This window comes from Heptranchias perlo, chromosome 6 (assembly GCF_035084215.1).
Source record: "Heptranchias perlo isolate sHepPer1 chromosome 6, sHepPer1.hap1, whole genome shotgun sequence".
In the NCBI taxonomy this organism is placed as follows: Eukaryota; Metazoa; Chordata; class Chondrichthyes; order Hexanchiformes; family Hexanchidae; genus Heptranchias; species Heptranchias perlo.
In genome coordinates, this window is record NC_090330.1 from 25,561,370 (window position 1) to 25,581,396 (window position 20,027).

Consider the following 20,027-nt stretch of genomic DNA (forward strand, 5'->3'; position numbering starts at 1 on the left):
TAGATCTTTTCCCTTCAAGCATTTATCCAATTCCCTTTTGAAACTTACTATTGAATCTGCTTCCACCACCCTTTCAGACAGTGCATTCCAGATCATTACAACTATCTGGATGACCAAAAAAAATTCTCATGATGCCTCTGGTTCTTTTGTCAATCTCCTTAAATCTGTCTCCTCTGCTTACCAACCCTTCTGCCTTATTTACTCTATCAAAACAATTGATGATTTTGAACACCTCCATCAAATCTCCTCTTAACCTTCTCTGTTCTAAGGAGAACAACCCCAGTTTCTCCAGTCTACACACAACTGAAATCCCTCGCCCCTGGTCCCTAGATTCTAGAATGGTCCCAGTGGACTGGAAGGTAGCAAATGTAACCCCACTATTCAAGAAAGGAGGGAGAGAGAAAACAGGGAATTACAGGCCAGATAGCCTGACGTCAGTTATCAGGAAAATGCTGGAATCATTAAGGAAGTGGTAACCGGGCACTTGGAACATCATAATATGATTAGGCAAAATCAATATGGTCTAATGAAAAGGGAACCATGTTTGACAAATTTATTACAGCCTTTTGAAGATGTAACTAGCAGGGTAGATAAGAGGGAACCAGTTGACGTAGCATATTTGGATTTCCAAAAGGCATTCGATAAGGTGCTACATAAAAGGTTGTTACGCAAGATAAGGGCTCATGGGGTAGAGGGGGTTACACATTAGCATAAATAGAGGATTGGTTAACGGACAGAAAACAGAGTAGGGATAAACGGGTCATTCTCAGATTGGCAAGCTGTAACTAGTGGGCTACTGCAAGGATTGGTGCTTGGGCCTCAGCTAATTATAATCTATATTTATGACTTGGATGGAGGACAGAGTGTAACGTATCCAAGTTTGTTGATGATACAAAGTTAGGTGGTAAAGTAAGCTGTAAGGAGGACACAATGGGGTCGATTTTAGCACCCGCGATCGGGTGCGTTCCTGGCAGGGGGGCCACGAAAATCGGGGATTCCCGGGGCGGGTCGGGAGCCTGGCTCCAACCCGCACACTTCCGGGTTTCCCACAGACGCGCTGACAATTAAAGCCGGCGGGGTGCCACTTAAGCTATTTATTTTGGTATTTTAGGTCGTTTAGAGACCTGATTAACGAGATATTTTAGGAGGGTTGGGATTTTACAAACAACTGGGAATGTTTCCCGTACTGTGGGAAACACTCCCAGTTCAAATGGACGTGTTGCAGCCATCAGCCTGTGGCAGCTGCAAAGGTCCATTTGACAGGTTTGGGGGGGGGGGGGGGGGGGGGGACCCTCACTCATGGCAGGAGGCCACTCTGTCACTTTGGACAAAGTTTGGCCTCCACCACCCTCCTCCTAACAATCAAATTCACCAACTTGCACACTTACCCCGGTGTCCAGTCACATGTACCTACCTTGCGGACCCCCTCAGATGTACATCTTGCAGATGGGGGCCGCCGTAGCTGCAGTCATGACCTCCTCGGAGGGCGAACAGCCTCGCCGGCCACGCCGTCTACCTCTGACACGTGGAGCTCCACAACACAGTGCTGTGACACATCTACCTGCACAGCAGGAGGGAGGGCAACCGCAGAGAGAGATGCGTCGCAAAAGGCACTACCCTCGCCACAGGGTCCACAGACCGAGGCTCAGCTTCCTGGACCTCTCTGAGCAGCAGTGCACACAGAGGCTCAGAGTCACTCGACATGTAGTCGTGGACATCTGCAGCCTCCTTCATGCCGAGCTGCTCCCGGCTGGCCCGAGCACCATCTTCTTACCTGTCGTTGTCAAAGTCACCACTGCCCTCAACAACTTCTCCTCCACATCCTTCCAGAGTGCCACCGGGGACATCGCCGACGTCTCTCAGTCGTCTGCACAAAAGAGCCCTGCAAATACACCTACACCCACTCTGCAGTGACACAATGGGTGGCATCTGGTGTGGGTCTTCGTAGTCATCCTCAGGAAAGGGCATTATTGCACAAACCATACAAGATTCGCAAAGACGTGGCAGTAGTGGTGCCAATATAATATGTAATGTGAGTTGGTCAGAAATTAAATATAAGTAAAAACCATGACAAACCCTCAAACACCCCTGTGCATTCCCTTCATGCTCACGACACATTTGCCTTACGCTGCCTACTGCACATATGTGATGCATGTCCTGTGGCTGCAGCACAGGTAGTGGCAGGTTGAGTGAGGCTGACTGTGAAAGAGATGCATGAGAGGGTGAGTATGAGATAGAGCCATGAGATTGCATGAGGATTGGGTTGAGTGGTAGTGGCGGGATGAGTACTGGCGAGGTGAGTAAGTGCAGGTAAGACGAGGATGAGGTTTGAGTGGGTGTGAGGGGTGATGCGTGACAGAGTAGTATTGGCAGTGCAGAAGGAGATGTGGGGTGGGGGCGGTGACGTGGCAGACGGAGTGTAGGGGAATGAGTAAGTGTACTCACTTTGGCTGACCTACTGAGGTCATTGCAGCGCCTCCTGCACTGTATGCAGGTGGGTGATATGATGATGGTGCAGATGACCTCCTCTGCCACCTCGAGCCGGGCCTTCTTTGTGGCAGAGGCAGGCCGCTTCCTCCCGCCCGCCGGGGTGGTGGGGGGGAAATCTCTGTCCGCCCCCTCCTCCTCACCCCATCCAATGATACCTGGAGTGAGGCATCATTAAACCTGGAAGCAGCCTTCCCCCTGGGCTGCTCCATGCTGCAATTTTTCCTATTTCTTGCAGCATCAGTCAGAGGAGGACTGCCCCTTAAAATAGAGCTCCTCCAGCTGACAGACCTTACTGCACATGCGCAGTCCGCCCGCCGCGCAGCTTAGCAGCGGGGAACCCGGAACAAGAGGTAAGTGGATCCAATCAGCCTGCGATTGCGTTCAGGGCAGACTGATTTCACCGGCAATCGCCCCCCCACCGCCCTGGTAATATCGGGCCCAATGAGTCTGCAAAAGGGAGATAGACAGGTTAAGAGAATGGGCAAGAAGGTGGCAGATGGAGTATAATGTGGGGAAAATGTGAGGTTATTCACTTTGGAAGAACAGAAACACAGAATATTTTTTAAATGGTGACTAACTATTAAATGTCGGTGTCCAAAGAGACTTGGGTATCCTGGCACAAGAAACACAAAGTTAACCATAAGACCATAAGAGATAGGAGCAGGAGTAGGCCATTCGGTCCCTCGATCCTGCTCCGCCATTCAATGAGATCATGGTTGATCTGATTTTTACCTCAACTCCACTTTCCTGCCTTTTCCCCATATCCTTTGACTCCCTTGATGATCAAAAATTTGTCTAACTCAGCCTTGAATGTATTCAATGACTCAACCTCCACAGCTTTTTGGGGCAAAGAATTCCAAAGATTCATGACCATATGGGAGAAGAAAGTCCTCCTCACTTCTGTCTTAAAACGGGTGACCCCTTATTCTGAAACTATGCCCCCTAGTTTTAGATTCCCCCATGAGGGGGAACATCCTCTCAGCATCTACCCTATTGAGTCCCCTCAGAATCTTGTATGTTTCAATAAGATCTCCTCTCATTCTTCTAAACTCCAATGAGTATAGACCCAACTTGTTCAATCTTTCCTCATAAGATAACCCTTCCATACCCAGAATCAACCTTCTCTGAACTGCCTCCAATGCAAGTATGTCCTTCCTTAAATAAGGGCACCAGAACAGTACGCAGTACTCCAGGTGTGGCCTCACCAGCACCCTGTACAGTTGTAGCATGACTTCCCTGCTTTTATACTCCATCCCCCGACAATAAAGGCCAATATTCCGTTTGCCTTCCAGATTACCTACTGCACCTGTATGCAGGTAATCCGGAAGGCTGTACCCTGCTGCACCTAGCATGCAGGTACAGCAGGCAATTAGGAAAGCAAACGGCATGTTGGCCTTTATTGCAAGAGGGTTGGAATGCAAGAGTAAGGAAGTCTTACTACAATTGGACAGGGCTTTGGTGAGACCTCACCTGGAGTACTGCGTATGGTTTTGGTCGCCTTATTTAAGGAAAGATATACTTGCCTTAGAGCCGGTGCAACAAAGGCTCACTAGATTAATTCCTGGGATGAGAGGGTTGTCCAATGAGGAGAGGTTGAGTAGAATGGGCCTATACTCTCGAGTTTAGAAGAATGAGAAAAGTGATCTCAATGAAACATAGATTATGAGGGGGATGGACAGATTAGATGCGGAGAGGTTGTTTCCCCTGGCTGGAGAGTCTAGAACTAGAGGGCACAGCCCCAGAATAAGGGGTCGACCTACTTAGACTGAGATGAGGAGGCATTTCTTCACTCAGCGGGTTGTGAATCTTTGGAATTCTCTACCCCAGAGGGTTGTGGATGCTGGGTCGTTGAGTATATTCAAGGCTGGGATAGATAAATTTTTGGACTCCAGGGGAATCGAGGGATATGGGGATCAGGCCAGAAAGTGGAGCTGAGGTAAATGATCAGCCACGATCTGAATGGTGGAGCAGGCTCGATGGACCATTTGGCCTACTCCTACTTCTTATGTTCATCCTAGTAAATCTCTTCTGCACCCTGTCCAAGGTCTTGACATCCTCGCTGAAGTGTGGTGCCCAGAATTGAACACAATACTCCAGCTGAGACCGAAGCAGTGTTTTATAAAGGTTTAGCACAACTTCCTTGCTTTTGTACTCTATGCCTCCATCAATAAAGCCCAAGATTCCATACGCTTTTTGGAAAAAAAAACAGCCTTCTCGACTTGTCCTGCCATCTTCAAACATTTGAGTACATACACCCCTAGGTCTCTGTTCCTCTACCCACTTTAATATTGTACCATCTAGTTTACATTGCCTCTCCTCATTCTTCCCACCAAAATGTATCCCTTCACACTTACCTGCTTCAAATTTCATCTGCCATGTGTCTACCCATTTCGCCAGTCCAGGTCCTCCTGAAGTTTATTACTAGCCTCCACATTGTTTACTACATTCCAGAGTTTCATGTCATCTGCAAACTTTGAAATTATACCCTGTATACCCAAGTCTAGATCATTAATATATATCAAAGAGAAATGGTCCTAAAAGACTCCTGGGGACCATAGTATACTTCCCTCCAGTCTGAAAAACAACCAACCATTCACCACTACTCTCTGCTTTCTGCCCCTTAGCCAATTTTGTATCCACCCTGCCACTGTCCCTTCAATCCCATGGACTTGAATTTTGCTTACAAGTCTATTATATGGTGCTTTATCAAATGTCTTTCGAAAGTCCGTATCAACACTCACCGTTACTTCAAAGAACTCAAATCAAGTTAGTCAAACACAACTTTCCTTTAAGAAATCCCTGCTGACGTTCACTTATTAGCCCATACTTTTCCAAGTGCCAATTAATTGTGTCCAGGATTATTGTTTCGAAAAGTTTCTCCACCACTGACATTAGGCTGACTGGCCTGTAATTGTCTGGTTTATTCCTCTCCCCTTTTTTGAACAAGGGTGCGACATTTGCAATCCTCCAGCACCGTCCCACATCTCAGGAGGATTGGAAGATTGTGGCCAGAACCGCCGCAATTTCCACCCTTACTTCCCTCAGTAACCTGGGATGCATCCCACCTGGACTGGGTGATGTTTCTATTTTGAGTAATGCCAACCTTCTAAGTACCTCCTCTTCATCTATTTTTATCCTATCCAATATTGAGACTACCTTCTCCTTTACTGGTAGATTGGCAGCATCCTCTTCTCTAGTGAAGACCGATGCAAAGTATTCATTTAGAATCACAGCCATGCCCTCTGCCTCCACAAAATCTTGTTTATCCCCAATCAGCCCCACCCTTCCTTTGACTACCCTTTTACTATTTATACATTTATAAAAGACTTTCTGTAGTTCTTCCTGCAATTGTTTCTCTGCTCATTTCACACTCCAATTGTGTTTCTCGCTCTGTTAGTCTTCCATTCTTCTTTCTCTCTTTGTACAACAAACATCTTTCTCACTATCTGATCCTTTGTATATCACTCTTAATGCAAGGCTCTCCTTTTTTTGTCTCCTCTCTTGTTGGTCTCCCAATGTGTCTGTATGGTTCTCACAAATGTTCCTTTATTGATATATTCAATTTGTACATTTTACTTCTGTTGAAGCCAATCAACAGCCATATTTGTGTGCACCATGTATCAAGTTGGAGGTGGATAAAGGTCCAGGAGGGGTTGCAAGTTCAAAGAGAAACTGGTGTTGACGCCAAGAGAGGGGGCCTGTTGTCAAATTTTGTTTGATAACACTCTTGTGAAGCGCCTTGGGATGTTTTACTGTGCTATAAACGCTATATAAATTAAGTTGTTAATAGTTTTTATTCCTATTTTAAGATTTATTTTCTGACTCAAATACAGCCTGGACATGTCTGAACAAAGCTGGAACACCCATCGTTCCCTCCAAAACATAACACCCATATCAGAAGCTAATAACTTAATTGTTAGTACGTTCCTCTGTTCTGAACAAGCAGTTTTACAGAATGTGTGCTCCAGAATACTACGTAATGCATGCTCATTGGCTCATTCACCCACAATACAGAATTTATTCTAATGTGTGGTAACTGTGCAAAATGATTCTTTTATGAGCCATTGGCAGATTAAGATCAAAACAGAGCAAGCTGTGCGCTCAGCTTCATCAAAAAGCACAAGTTGCAAACATGATAACCTCAATATCTCAAATTTGGAAGTAGTCGAGTCAGCAGCCTGTGGATGTACAACTGTTTATCGTGAGGTTAAAATGGGTCCTAATGGCGGAGGCCTGAAAGCAGCTTGCCTGCTTCCACCCTCAGCAACAGGGATATGGAACACAGCATGACATTTATAGGGAAAGGAAAGAGAAAAGCAAAACAAGAAATATCTACAAATAGCTGAAAGGTGAGGATATTTTCCAGAATTCAACATCATTCTTGTTTTGCAACTGTCCCATTGAAGACAATGTTGAGCTGAATTCATTAAAAAAAAACTTAGTTATATACAACGCCAAAGAGGCCAATACATCCCCATATCTTCATTCGCTCTTATTTATGTGGACGTAGTGAGGAACAACATCTTGAGCTAAATAAAGACTTTCAAAAAAAGGAAGACTTAATATGTGTGGGGAAAATCAGTAATGCTTAAACTATACAGTGCTCTTATCAGACTACACTGAGTACTGTGACCAGTTCTGGTCAGACACAAGAGAAATTCAAGCTCTGGAGGTGGTGCAATTTAGACTCAGAAAACTGACCCTTAGTGCAAAAGGATTTGAGGGAAGACTGGAAAAATTTAGGCTTTTCTGCCTTGAAAGGAGATGAATCAGGAGAGTCTCAAGATCGATTAAACAGTAAATGCTATAAAAAATTTAACTGAAGCACAACTTAAAGTTAAATTGTGACAAAAGAGGCATAGGGCTACACAAGAGAAAGGCTGGCAAAGTTCTTCACACAAACTGGTTAATATTTGGATGGACTTCCCAGTAAGACCATAAGAGATAGGAGCAGGAGTAGGCCAATCGGTCCCTCGAGCCTGCTCAGCCATTTAATGAGATCATGGCTGATCTGATTTTCACCTCAACTCCACTTTCCTGCTTTTTCCCCATATCCTTTGACTCCCTTGCTGATCAAAAATTTGTCTAACTCAGCCTTGAATGTATTCAATGACTCAGCCTCCACAGCTTTTTGGGATAAAGAATTCCAAAGATTCACAACCCTCTGGGAGAAGAAATTCCTCCTCATTTCTGTCTTAAATAGGCGACCCCTTATTATGAGACTATGCCCCCTAGTTTTGGATTCCCCCATGAGGGGTAACATCCTCTCAGCATCTACCTTGTCGAGTCCCCTCAGAATCTTATCTGTTTCAATAAGATCTCCTCGCATTCTTCTGACCTCCAATGAGTATAGACCCAACCTGTTCAATATTTCCTCACATGACAACCCTTCCATACAGAGAATCAAACTAGTCAACCTTCTCTGAACTGCCTCCAATGCAAGTATGTCCTTCTTTAAATAGGGGCACCAGAACTGTACGCAATACTCCAGGTGTGGCCTCACCAGCACCCTGTACAGTTGCAGCATGACTTCCCTACTTTTATACTCCATCCCCCTAGAAATAAAGGCCAATATTCCGTTTGCCTTCCAGATCACCTGCGGCACCTGTATGTTGACTTTTTGTGTTTCATGTACGAGGACACCCAGATCCCTCCATACCTGCAGCATTTTGTAGTATTTCTCCATTCAAATAATATTTTGCTTTTCAATTTTTCCTCCCAAAGTGGATGACTTCACATTTTCCCACATTATATTCCATCTGCCAACATTTTGCCCATTCGCTTAACCTGTCAATATCCCTTTGCAGACACTTTGTGTCCTCATCGCAACTTGCTTTTCCACCTACCTTTGCATCATCAGCAAATTTGGCCACAAGACACTCTGTTCCTTTATTCAAGTCATTGATATATATTGTGAACAGTTGAGGCCCCAGCACTGATCCCTGTGGCACCCCACTAGTTACAGATTGCCATTTTGAAAATGACCCTTTTATCACGGCTCTTTGTTTTCCATGAGTTAGCCAATCCTCTATCCATGCCAGTATATTACCCCCAACACCATGAGCTCTTATCTTGTGCAGTAATCTTTTATGTGGCACCTTATCAAACGCCTTTTGGTAATCCAAATATACTGCATCCATTGGTTCCCCTTTATCCACCCTGCCCATTACTTCCTCAAAGAAATCTAATAAATTTGTCAGACATGATTTCCCCTTCATAAAACCATGTTTTTTTTAAATTCGTTCATGGGATGTGGGCACCGCTGGTGAGGCCAGCATTTATTCCCCATCCCTAATTGCCCTTGAGAAGGTGGGGTGAGCTGCCTTCTTGAACCGCTGCAGTCCGTGTGGTGAAGGTTCTCCCACAGTGCTGTTAGAAAGGGAGTTCCAGGATTTTGACCCAGCGACGATGAAAGAACGGTGATATATTTCCACATCGGGATGGAGTGTGACTTGGAGGGGAACGTGCAGGTGGTGTTGTTCCTATGTACCTGCTGCTCTTGTCCTTCTAGGTGGTAGAGGTCACGGGTTTGGGAGGTGCTGTCGAAGAAGCCTTGGCAAGTTGCTGCAGTGCATCCTGTGGATGGTACAAACTAATGGGCCCAAAGGCTGAATTCTGGAAGGTTATAACCAATGCATCCACTATCTCTGTATCCATTTCCTTTAAGACCCTCAGATGCAAGCCATCAGGTCCAGGGGACTTGTCAGCCTTTGGGCCCATTAGTTTACCGAGTACACACTGCGCCGGTGGTGAAGGGAGTGAATGTTTAGGGTGGTGGATGGGGTGCCAATCAGGCGGGCTGCTTTGTCCTGGATGGTGTCGAGCTTCGAGTGTTGTTGGAGCTGCACTCATCCAGGCATGTGGAGAGTATTCAATCACACTCCTGACTTGTGCCTTATAGATGGTGGAAAGGCTTTGGGGAGTCAGGTGGTGAGTCACTCGCTGCACAATACCCAGCCTCTGACCTGCTCTTGTAGCCTGTGTTGACTGTCCTTGATTGTATTATGAGTCTCCAAATGTCCTGCTACGACTTCCTTAATAATGGAATCTAGCATTTTCCCAATGGCAGATGCTAGGCTAACTGGTCGAAAGTTACCTCCTTTCTGTCTCACTCCCTTCTTCAATAGGGGTATCACATTTGCAGTTTTCCAATCCGCTGGGACCTTTCCAGAATCCAGTGAATTCTGGAAGGTTATAACCAATGCATCCACTATCTCTGTATCCATTTCCTTTAAGACCCTCAGATGCAAGCCATCAGGTCCAGGGGACTTGTCAGCCTTTGGGCCCATTAGTTTACCTAGTACTTTTTCTCTAGTGAGTGATTGTTTTTAGTTCCTCCCTCCCCTTTGCCCCTTGATTTTCTACTATTATTAGTATGTTATTAGTGTCTTCTACTGTGAAGACAGATACAAAATATTTGTTCAATTCCTCTGCCATTTCCTTGTTTTCCATTATTCTTTTCCCCAGTCTCATCCTCTAAGGGACCAATGTTCACGTTAGCTACCCTCTTCCTTTTTATATACTTGTTGAAGCTTTTACTGTCAGTTTTTACATTTCTTGCTAGTTTACTCTCAATTTATTTTCTCCCTCTTTACTATTCTTTTGGCCATCCTTTGCTGGTTTTTAAAGTTTTCCCAATCTTCAGGCTTACGAGTAATCTTTGCCATGTTGTATGCTTTTTCTATTAACTTGATCCTATAAGGCTGAAGCGTTTACAACCATCTTCAGCCAGAAGTGCCAAGTGGATGATCCATCTTGGTCTCCTCCTGATATCCCCACCATCACAGAAGCCAGTCTTCAGCCAATTCGATTCACTCCACGTGATATCAAGAAACAGCTAAGTGCACTGGATACAGGCAAAGGCTATGGGCCCCGAGAACATCCCAGCTGTAGTGCTGAAGACATGTGCTCCAGAACGAGCTGCGCCTCGAGCCAAGCTGTTCCAGTGCAGCGACAACACTGGCGTCTACCCGACAATGTGGAAAATTGCCCAGGTATGTCCTGTCCACAAAAAGCAGGACAAATCCAATCCGGCCAATTACCGCCCCATCAGTCTACTCTCAATCATCAGCAAAGTGATGGAAGGTGTCGTCGACAGTGCTATCAAGCGGCACTTACTCACCAATAACTTGCTCACCGATGCTCAGTTTGGGTTCCACCAGGACCACTCGGCTCCAGACCTCATTCCAGCCTTGGTCCAAACATGGACAAAAGAGCTGAATTCCAGAGGTGAGGTGAGAGTGACTGCCCTTGACATCAAGGCAGCATTTGACCGAGTGTGGCACCAAGGAGCCCTAGTAAAATTAGAAGTCAATGGGAATCAGGGGGAAAACTCTCCAGTGGCTCGAGTCATACCTAGCGCAAAGGAGAATGATAGTGGTTGTTGGAGGCCAATCATCTCAGCCCCAGGGCATTCCTGCAGGAGTTCCTCAGGGCAGTGTCCTCGGCCCAACCATCTTCAGCTGCTTCATCAATGACCTTCCCTCCATCATAAGGTCAGAAATGGGGATGTTCGCTGATGATTGCACAGTGATCAGTTCCATTCGCAACCCCTCAGATAACGAAGCATTCCGAGCCCGCATGCAGCAAGACCTGGACAACATCCAGGCTTGGGCTCATAAGTGGCAAGTAACATTTGTGCCAGACAAGTGCCAGGCAATGACCATTTCCAACGAGAGAGTCTAACCACCTCCCCTTGACATTCAACGGCATTACCATCGCCGAATCCCCCACCATCAACATCCTGGGGGTCACCATTGACCAGAAAGTTAACTGGACCAGCCATATAAATACTGTGGCTACAAGAGCAGGTCAGAGGCTGGGTATTCTGCAGCAAGTGACTCACCTCCTGACTCCCCAAAGCCTTTCCACCATCTACAAGGCACAAGTCAGGAGGGTGATGGAATACTCTCCATTCGCCTGGATGAGTGCAGCTCCAACAACACTCGAGAAGCTCGACACCATCCACGACAAAGCAGCCTGCTTGATTGGCATCCCATCCACCACCCTAAACATTCACTCCCTTCACCATCAACGCACCATGGCTGCAGTGTGTACCATCCACGGGATGTACTGCAGTAACGGGCCAAGGCTTCTTCGACAGCACCTCCCAAACCCCCGACCTCAACCACCTAGAAGGACAAGGGCAGCAGGTACATGGGAGCAACACCACCTGCATGTTTCCCTCCAAGTCACACACCATCCCGACTTGGAAACATATCGCCGTTCCTTCATCGTCGCTGGGTCAAAATCCTGGAACTCCCTTTCTAACAGCACTGTGGGAGAACAGTCACCACACAGACTGCAGCGGTTCAAGGCGGCGGCTCACCACCACCTTCTCAAGGGCAATTAGGGATGGGCAATAAATGCCGGCCTTGCCAGCAACGCCCACATCCCATGAATGAATTTTTTTAAAATCCTTGACTTCCTTAGTTAGCCATGGTTGGCTCACCCTTTTTGTGGAGTCTTTCTTCTGCACAGGGATATATTTTTGTTGAGAGTCATCAAATATCTTATTAAATGTTTGCCACTGCTCATCAACCATCATACCATCTAATCTGTTTCCCCAGTCCACTTTAGCCAGTTCCGCCCTCATTCCTTTATAATTGCCCTTATTTAAGTTTAATACAGTAGTTTCAGACCCAAGATCCTTGCTCGCAAACTGGATGTGAAATTCTATCATGTTATGATCACTGCTTCCCAAGGGATCCTTTACTTTGAGACGTTATTCATTACCAGATCCAAAATGGCCTGTTCCCTGGTTGGTTCCCTGACGTATTGGTCGAAGAAACAGTCCCGAATACACGATGAACTCCTCCTCAGCGCTATTTTTGCCAATTTGATTTGTCCAATCTACGTGAAAGTTAAAATCGCCCATGGTTATTGCATTATCTTTTTTACAAGCCCCCCTTATTTCCTGATTTATATTTTGTCCTACTGTTAGGGGGCCTATATACTACTCCCACCAGTGATTTCTTTCCCTGGCTATTTCTTACCTCCACCCAAATTGATTCGACGTCTTGATCTTCTGAGCCAAGATCATTTCTCACTGTTATACCAATTTCATCCTTTATTAACAGAGCTACCCCACCACCTTTACCTTTTTTCCTATCCTTCCGAAATGTTAAATAACCCTGAATATTTAGCTCCCAACCTTGGGCACCTTGCAACCACATCTCTGATGGCCACGAGATCATACCCATTTGTTTCTATTTGTGCCGTCAATTCATCTATCTTATGAATGCTGCGCACACACAGATAAAGAACCTTTAATTTTGTATTTTCACCATTCTTTCCTACCCCGGCCCCATTTGCTGGTGCACTCTTATGTTTGTACGATCTGTCCCTTCTTGACACTCACTGTTTATCATTACCCCCATCACTTTCGTGTACTACTTCCTTGTCTTTTCTCATCAATCTGAACTTCGCCCCACCTGAGCCCTCCCCCCACCCCCCTCTGTTTAGTTTAAAGCCTTGTCTACCACCCTAGTTATTCGGTTTGCCAGAACACTGACCCAGCATGGTTCAGATGAAGCCCGTCCCAACAAAACAGCTCCCTCTTTCCCCAATACTGGTGCCAGTGCCCCATGAAACGAAACCCACTTTTCCCACACCAATCTTTGAGCCATGCATTAATCTCTCTGATCTGATTTACCCTGTGCCAATTTGCTCGTGGCTCAGGTAATAATACGGAGATTATCACCTTTGTGGTTCTGCTTTTTAATTTAGTCCCCAGCTGCTCAAACTCACTCAGCAGAACCTCTTTCTTAGTCCTACCTATGTCATTGGTACCTATGTGGACCACGACAACTGGATCCTCCCCCTCCCACTCCAAGTTCCTCTCCAGCCCTGAGGAGATGTCCTTAGCCCTGGCACTGGGTAGGCAACACAGCCTTCGGGACTCTCGTTCTTGGCTGCAGAGAACAGTGTCTATCCCTCTAACTGTACTGTCGCCTATGACAATCACATTCCTTTTTACTCCCCCCACCCCCCCCCCCACTTGAATGGCCCCCTGAACCACCGTGCCGTGGCCAGTTTGTTCATTCTCCCTGCAATCGTCCACAAGGGCTGCAAGAACCTCATATCTATTGGACAAGTGCAGAGGCTGAGGCTCCTGCAATGCTACCTCCTGGATCCCCATACCTACCTCACTTGCAGTCACACCCTCCTGACCCTGACCACGTGCCAATTCTACAGTATTTAGTCTAAGGTGCGTGATCCTGGATCAAAGTGTCCAGGTAACTTTCTCCCTCCCTGATGCATTGCAATGGCTGCAGCTCGGACTCCAGTTCCCCAACTCGGAGCCGAAGTTCCTCAAGCTGCAGACACTTACCGCAGATGTCGTCGCCCTGGACAAAACTGTCCAGTAGCTCCCTCATGTTGCAGCTGCAATACATCTCCTGCCCTGTCACAACTATTTTATTTATTTAATTGATTACTACAATGCCAATCAAATTATTTTTAGGTTGAACCAAGTACTGGCCTTAAAGTAAGGTAAGGGAGGCAAATGGTTCCATGATTTTTAATAAATGGGCTTGTTCATCCATGTGACTATTGTGAAAACTGCCAACACCACCTGTCTCCATAAAGAACCCAACCTCAACCAGTCAATTTATTTTTTGAACTATGCCCCATCTCCAACCTACCCTTTTTCTCTAAGGTCCTTCACGCGTTGCTGCCACTCAACTTCCTACTCCCCTCAACACTTTCTGTTTAAGTTCCTTCAATCTGATTTCTGACATGTCCCAAGCACAGAGAACACACTGGTCAAAGTCACCATCATTCACTGTGTCTGGAACCATAGTTTGCTGCCCTTCCTCAGTCTCCTCCAGCTTTAGAGTATTGTGTGCTGTTTTGGTTTCCTTACCAAAGAAAGGATACACGTGCCATAGAGGGAGTGCAGCGAAGGTTCACCAGACTGATCCCTGGGATGGCAGGACCGTCATATGAGGAGAGATTGGATCAACTCGGCCTGTATTCACTCGAGTTTAGAAGAATGAGAGGGGATCTCATTGAAACAAAATTCTGACAGAGCTAGACAGACTGGATCCAGGGAGAATGTTCCCCCTGGCTGGGGGGTCCAGAACGAGGGGTCACAGTCTCAGGATACAGGGTTGGACATTTAGGACTGAGATGAGGAGAAATTTCTTCAGGAGGGTGGTCAACCTGTGAATTTCTCTACCACAGAAGGCTCTGGAGGCCACGTCACTGAATAGATTTAAGAAGGAGCTAGATAAATTTCGAGACACAAAAGGCATAAAGGGGAGAGAGCGGGAATATGGTATTGAGATAGAGGATCAGCCATGATCATATTGAATGGCGGAGCAGGCTCGAAGGGCCGAATGGCCTACCCCTGCTCCTATTTTCGACGTTTCTGCCATCTTACACATGGGCTTTGCACAATATTTTTGCCTTCCCATCTTGACCATCTTCATTATTGTGAAAACAAATAATATATCCTTCTCGAGCTTTTTTCTAAGATCAAAAATTTAACTTCCTGATTTGAATTATGGAAACCAAAGAAGTAGCACTTGTAACTCGTAGTGTTTGCCTTTTCTGAACGCCTTTCACTGGCTTCACATCTTCTCTGGAGTATGGTGACCACAATAATCCACATGGGATAGAAAGTGTCACCACACTGACAGGGATTAACATTCCACAGATTTTACACATCCAAAAATTGTGTGTGTGTGTCATTTCAACTTGCTAACATACACTGAACATGTGTAGACAAATTTGATGTGAAAATAGGTCAGAATCCCTTGAACTTCTTTGGAACAACCATACAAATATTTTTCTTGGTTTCAAGGAATCACCTTTGGTTTAGGACCACAATAAGCTGTTGCTCCGTTCTTTAATAATTCGTCACTTTAGAGGTAATAACGGGACGGCTGTAGCTGTGAATATTGGGTAGGTAGCCTATAAGCAAAGGATTAATGTGTGGGGCATGTGGAGAAGATAAACCTAGGAGTTCCAATACATAATATGTATGAGTGCACATCGTTAAGCCATCAAAGAGGCCAAACACGTTAAGTTTTATAAATTGGGGCATTGAGTAAATGGGCAAAGAGGTTATGCTTAATTTATACAACATAATGGTTCGATCACAGTTAAAAGTACTCTACTCAGTTTTGGACACCCCATTACAGAAAGAACATTAAAGCCACTGAGAACGTGCAGTATAGATTCACTAAGGTGAAACCAGAGATCAGAAATTGTAGTTATGAGGAGGCACTTAAGATGCTGCAACTATTTCCTCTGCAGCAGGGATATCCTGCATTGGAGGCAGTGTAGAAAAGTGCAACTAAACAGATACCCAGCTCTAGGCATCTGAGCTGTGAGAATACAAAAAAGAATCTGAGATTGTTTACTCTGGCACTGGTGGCATAGTAAGTAGTGCAGATGGGAGCGTAAAATTACGTTGAGACATAGATAGATTAAATGAATGGCCAAAACTGTGGCAGATGGATTTCAATGCAGTTAAGTGCAAGGTTATCCATTTTGGACTTAAAAAGGATTGATCCAAATAAATGGTGAAAAGCTGGGAACTGTGGAGGTCCAAATAGATTTATAAGAGAGGTCCATATACACAGATCACTAAAATGTAGTAGTTGGGTACAAAAAATAATCAAAAAGGCTAATGGAATGTTAGCCTTTATAATTAGAGGACCAGAATATAAAGGGGAGGAAATTTTGCAACAACTATACAAAGCTTTGGTTGGGCCACATCTGGAGTACTGTGTACAGTTCTAGGCACAGCACCTTTGAAAATATATATTGGCCTTGGAAGGAGTGCAGCACAGATTCACCAGGGCTCCAATTGTTGAATTATGAGGAGCGATTACGTTAACTAGGCTTGTATTCCCTGGAATATAGGGGTTAAGGGGTGATTTGATTGAGGATTTTAGGATTTTGAAAGGAATTGATAGGGTAGATAGAGAGAAACTTTTTCTGTTGGTGGAGGAAATCTAGGACAAGGGGATATAACCTTAAAATCAGAGTCAGGCCAGAGAGAAATTAGGAAACACTTCTTCACGCAAAGGGTGGTAGAAGTGTGGAACTCTCACAAAAAGCAAAAGATGCTAGCTCAATTAATAATTCTAAAATCAGAGATAGATATATTTTTGCTAGCCAAGGGTATTAAGGGATATGGAGCCACGGCACTATTGTCTTATCAAAGTCATTAATAACTATAACTATAGTGAATAGTTAAGGCCCCAGCACAGACCCTTGTGGGACACCACCAGTCACTTCCTTCCAATTTGAGTACACTCATTATCCCTACTCTGTCTTCGACCACCTCACCAGGTCAATAATTTGCCTTCAATTCCATGAGCTTTAATTTTAGCTAACAGTCTCTTATGTGGAACCTTATTGAATGCCTTCCGGAAGTCCACATAAACTACATCCATAGACATTCACCTGTCTACCACTTTAGTTACTTCCTTAAAAAATTCAATTAGGCTCATCAGACATGACCTACCCTTTACAAATCCACATTGGTGCTCTCTAATCAGCTCAAATTTTTCTAAGTGCTCAGTCATTCATTAATTAGAAATTCCAATAACTTCCCCACAACAGATGTTAGTTCAACAGGTCTATAATTTCCTGGTTTCTCACCTTTAAAAGGTGGAGTTTAGATTTAACTATTTTAAGCGGAGAATGATGAACATGTGGAATGGAATGCAGTGGCAGATAACGTGGAAAAATTAAAAGGCAGCATCTGTTAAGAAAGAAACAGGGTTAACGTTTCAGGATGAAGACAAAAGGTCTTCAGTTCTAATGAAAGGTCTTCAACCTGAAACATTAGCTCTCTTTCTTTCTCCATAGATGCTGCCTTACTTGCTGAGTTTTTCCAGCATTTTCTGTTTTTATTTCAGATTTCCAGCATCTGCGGTATTTTGCTTTTGACAAATTAAAGGGACAGCTATGAGAGAGTGGGCGATTGAGAGGTATTAATTTTTGGGAGGAGCCATACTGTAGTCTTTTCTGGTCCTGTACTTTCCTATGTACCTGAAGTATTTTATAGTCACAGAAAGCAGACCTTTTTGTTTTATAAAAAAGAGAAGCTGGGTTAAAGCCAAGGAATGCAGTGTTGAACTCAAAGTCAGAGAGAAGACAAGGTAAATTGAGGTGGTTAAGTGATGGCACATTTACGTTTTGAAAACCTATCACTTATAGAAGGAAGGGATGACTGAAGGTAAGTTTTGATTGAGCGAATTGGGAAAGGTTACTTCCTCTGGCTGGGGAGTCAGTGATGAGAAGTCAACAATTTAAACAAAAACAAACAAACAGTCACTAAGAATGAAGACAAAGTTTAGGAGAAATTTCTTTATGCAGAGAGTGCTGAAGCATGGAATGTTTTGCCACAGGCAGTGGTTGAGGCAAAGGCCATTGCATCCTTTAAGGGAAAAGTGGATTAATATAAAAGCACAGAAAGATACAGGACAATAGTAAGAATGCAGGGAAGTTGGATTTGTTCTGCATTACACAAGTAAAGAGCCAGCAGGCAAAACGGGCCAAATGCTTCAGCTGCTCCATGGATAATGTTCAGGGAATTTTGCACTTACTGATCCCAGAGATGGCCATAGCACAAATCAAAAGACTTGACTAAAGTTCTTGTTGCCTAAAGTTAACGACCTAAAATGTGACCTTCAACAACTTTCAAATATGCATCAATATATTCCTTCAACAGCAATAAGATGCCAAAAGGCTAGCAAACAATTTCTAAACACATCAATTTAAGATTATGCAAACTCTTCTGATATCTAGCTAAATTTGAATTCCAACAGTTTCTGCTCTTGATTTTTGGAGACAGTTTCCATAAATTATAGGCCCCATAAAAATATGACCCTTGATCCTTGCTTGAGCACTGTTGATCTGGATTCTGCATTTGTATCAGAGGACTCCAGTGATGTGTTATGAGTGCCGTGTAACAGAGAGACAAGATGGAAGGGGCTTTTTCTTCCTTGCCCCCTGTTGTCCGTCCTGCCTTTCAGTTCCTAGAACAAACGCTTCCTTGATACAGGGGAACGCCATTTCTCCTAGTCAGGTTTATTTTGAAACAGACACCTACAAGTCTCTAATATTATGAAGAAATCTGAAGCCGTACAACAATTTACAGTATAGAGAGAATAATGGGGGGGGATTTTACTATTTTTGATCTGTGCACAGAAATGTTGCTACAGTTCTCAAAAAGTTTAAACTTACCGACAACTGAGTTACAGAAGAAATTTTGTAGGTCCGATTGAAGTACTGCCAGAAAATGGTCAATGATTGTCTCAATTTTACTTAAAAAGGAACACACTCACTTATTATTGAGTAACTTTGAAGATTAAGCAGACAGCCGAGTACATGTGCAACATACAGAAAAGAGCTCATAGATGTACCTTAAGTTTAAACTCCAGCTGTGGTAAAACAGAAAGCAGCAGATGGCTATCAATATTGTATAGCTCAAGGATCAGATCGAAGACATGCTCTGACAGATCACTGATGGAGGTCTTCCCCAGCATTAAAACCTGGTTAAAAAACTGTTGGCAGAAAATATACCACTCTTAGTATGATCTGTGGTTCACATCAATTCTGTAACTACACAAACGAAAGCGACTAAAAATCATATTTTATGGAGTGAAAGGGAAAAATTCTCATTAAGTACCCGATGAGCAAACATGTGCTAACTGAACGTCAATTTAACATTCTTCCCTTCCCTCCCCCTCACTAATTTTATATTCTAAGCTTGGAATTCTTGACTAGTTAGAACAGGTTTTATTTTAACAAGTGAAGTGAACCATGCAAATTACAAATGTTAAAGCTATAACAAACAGAAAATTTGGGATCTCAACCAGTATAAAATCAAAACACCAGTTGACACACATTCACTTTATTCCATTTTTGTAAGAAGAATTTTTTTTACAAACCTACGTAGCATCTTATGTCATCAGGACATTCCCAAGCACTTTATAATTTTGAAGTGCAGTAATTATGGTTATGCAGCCAAACACAACAGCCAAGTGTAGAAAAGGTGCTCACAAAAAGCAAACAAAGGATTGACCAGATAATCTGTTTTTGGTGGTTTTGGTTGAGGAAGGAATGTTGGCCAGGACACCAAGAATACACTTTGCTCCCCTTCAAATACTGCCATGGGATCTTTTACATCCATTTGATCAGGCACCCTGAAAGGCAGCACCTCTGATAATATAACATTCCCTTAGATTATGTCAAATCCACAGCGAGTCTTGAACTTACAACCTTTTGACTCAGAAGTGAGAGTGCTACCAATTAAGTCAAGCTGACACTTGATATTTTTGCTTATTTGTGGATGGTGCAATTGCAGTGTGTGAATACTTTTAAAAAGCATGGGAGAAAAGGCCATTCAACCCATCAAACCTGCTCCTCCAATTGGAAGTGGATTGTTCTTTCTACTGCAAAGGTGGTGCTCATAAACACTCCCACTCAAACACTCTATTTTAGTAACACCATGTGAATCAAACCCAATTGCCAGGAAAAAAAACTACCAAAAACATTAACCATGAACAGCA

The 20,027-nt window shown here is 44.2% G+C and overlaps 1 protein-coding gene across 3 annotated transcripts in view; it reads right to left on the minus strand.

Annotated features, from left to right (window-relative positions):
* The window catches only part of pds5b (PDS5 cohesin associated factor B), a 218,689-nt gene that overhangs the window by 113,093 nt on the left and 85,569 nt on the right, over nt 1–20,027 (minus strand). For all 3 annotated transcript variants that reach the window (XM_067985956.1, XM_067985959.1, XM_067985957.1), the window contains exon 8: nt 18,879–19,019. In XM_067985956.1, coding sequence (XP_067842057.1) covers nt 18,879–19,019 — 141 coding nt within the window. The remainder of the gene's footprint in view (nt 1–18,878; nt 19,020–20,027) is intronic.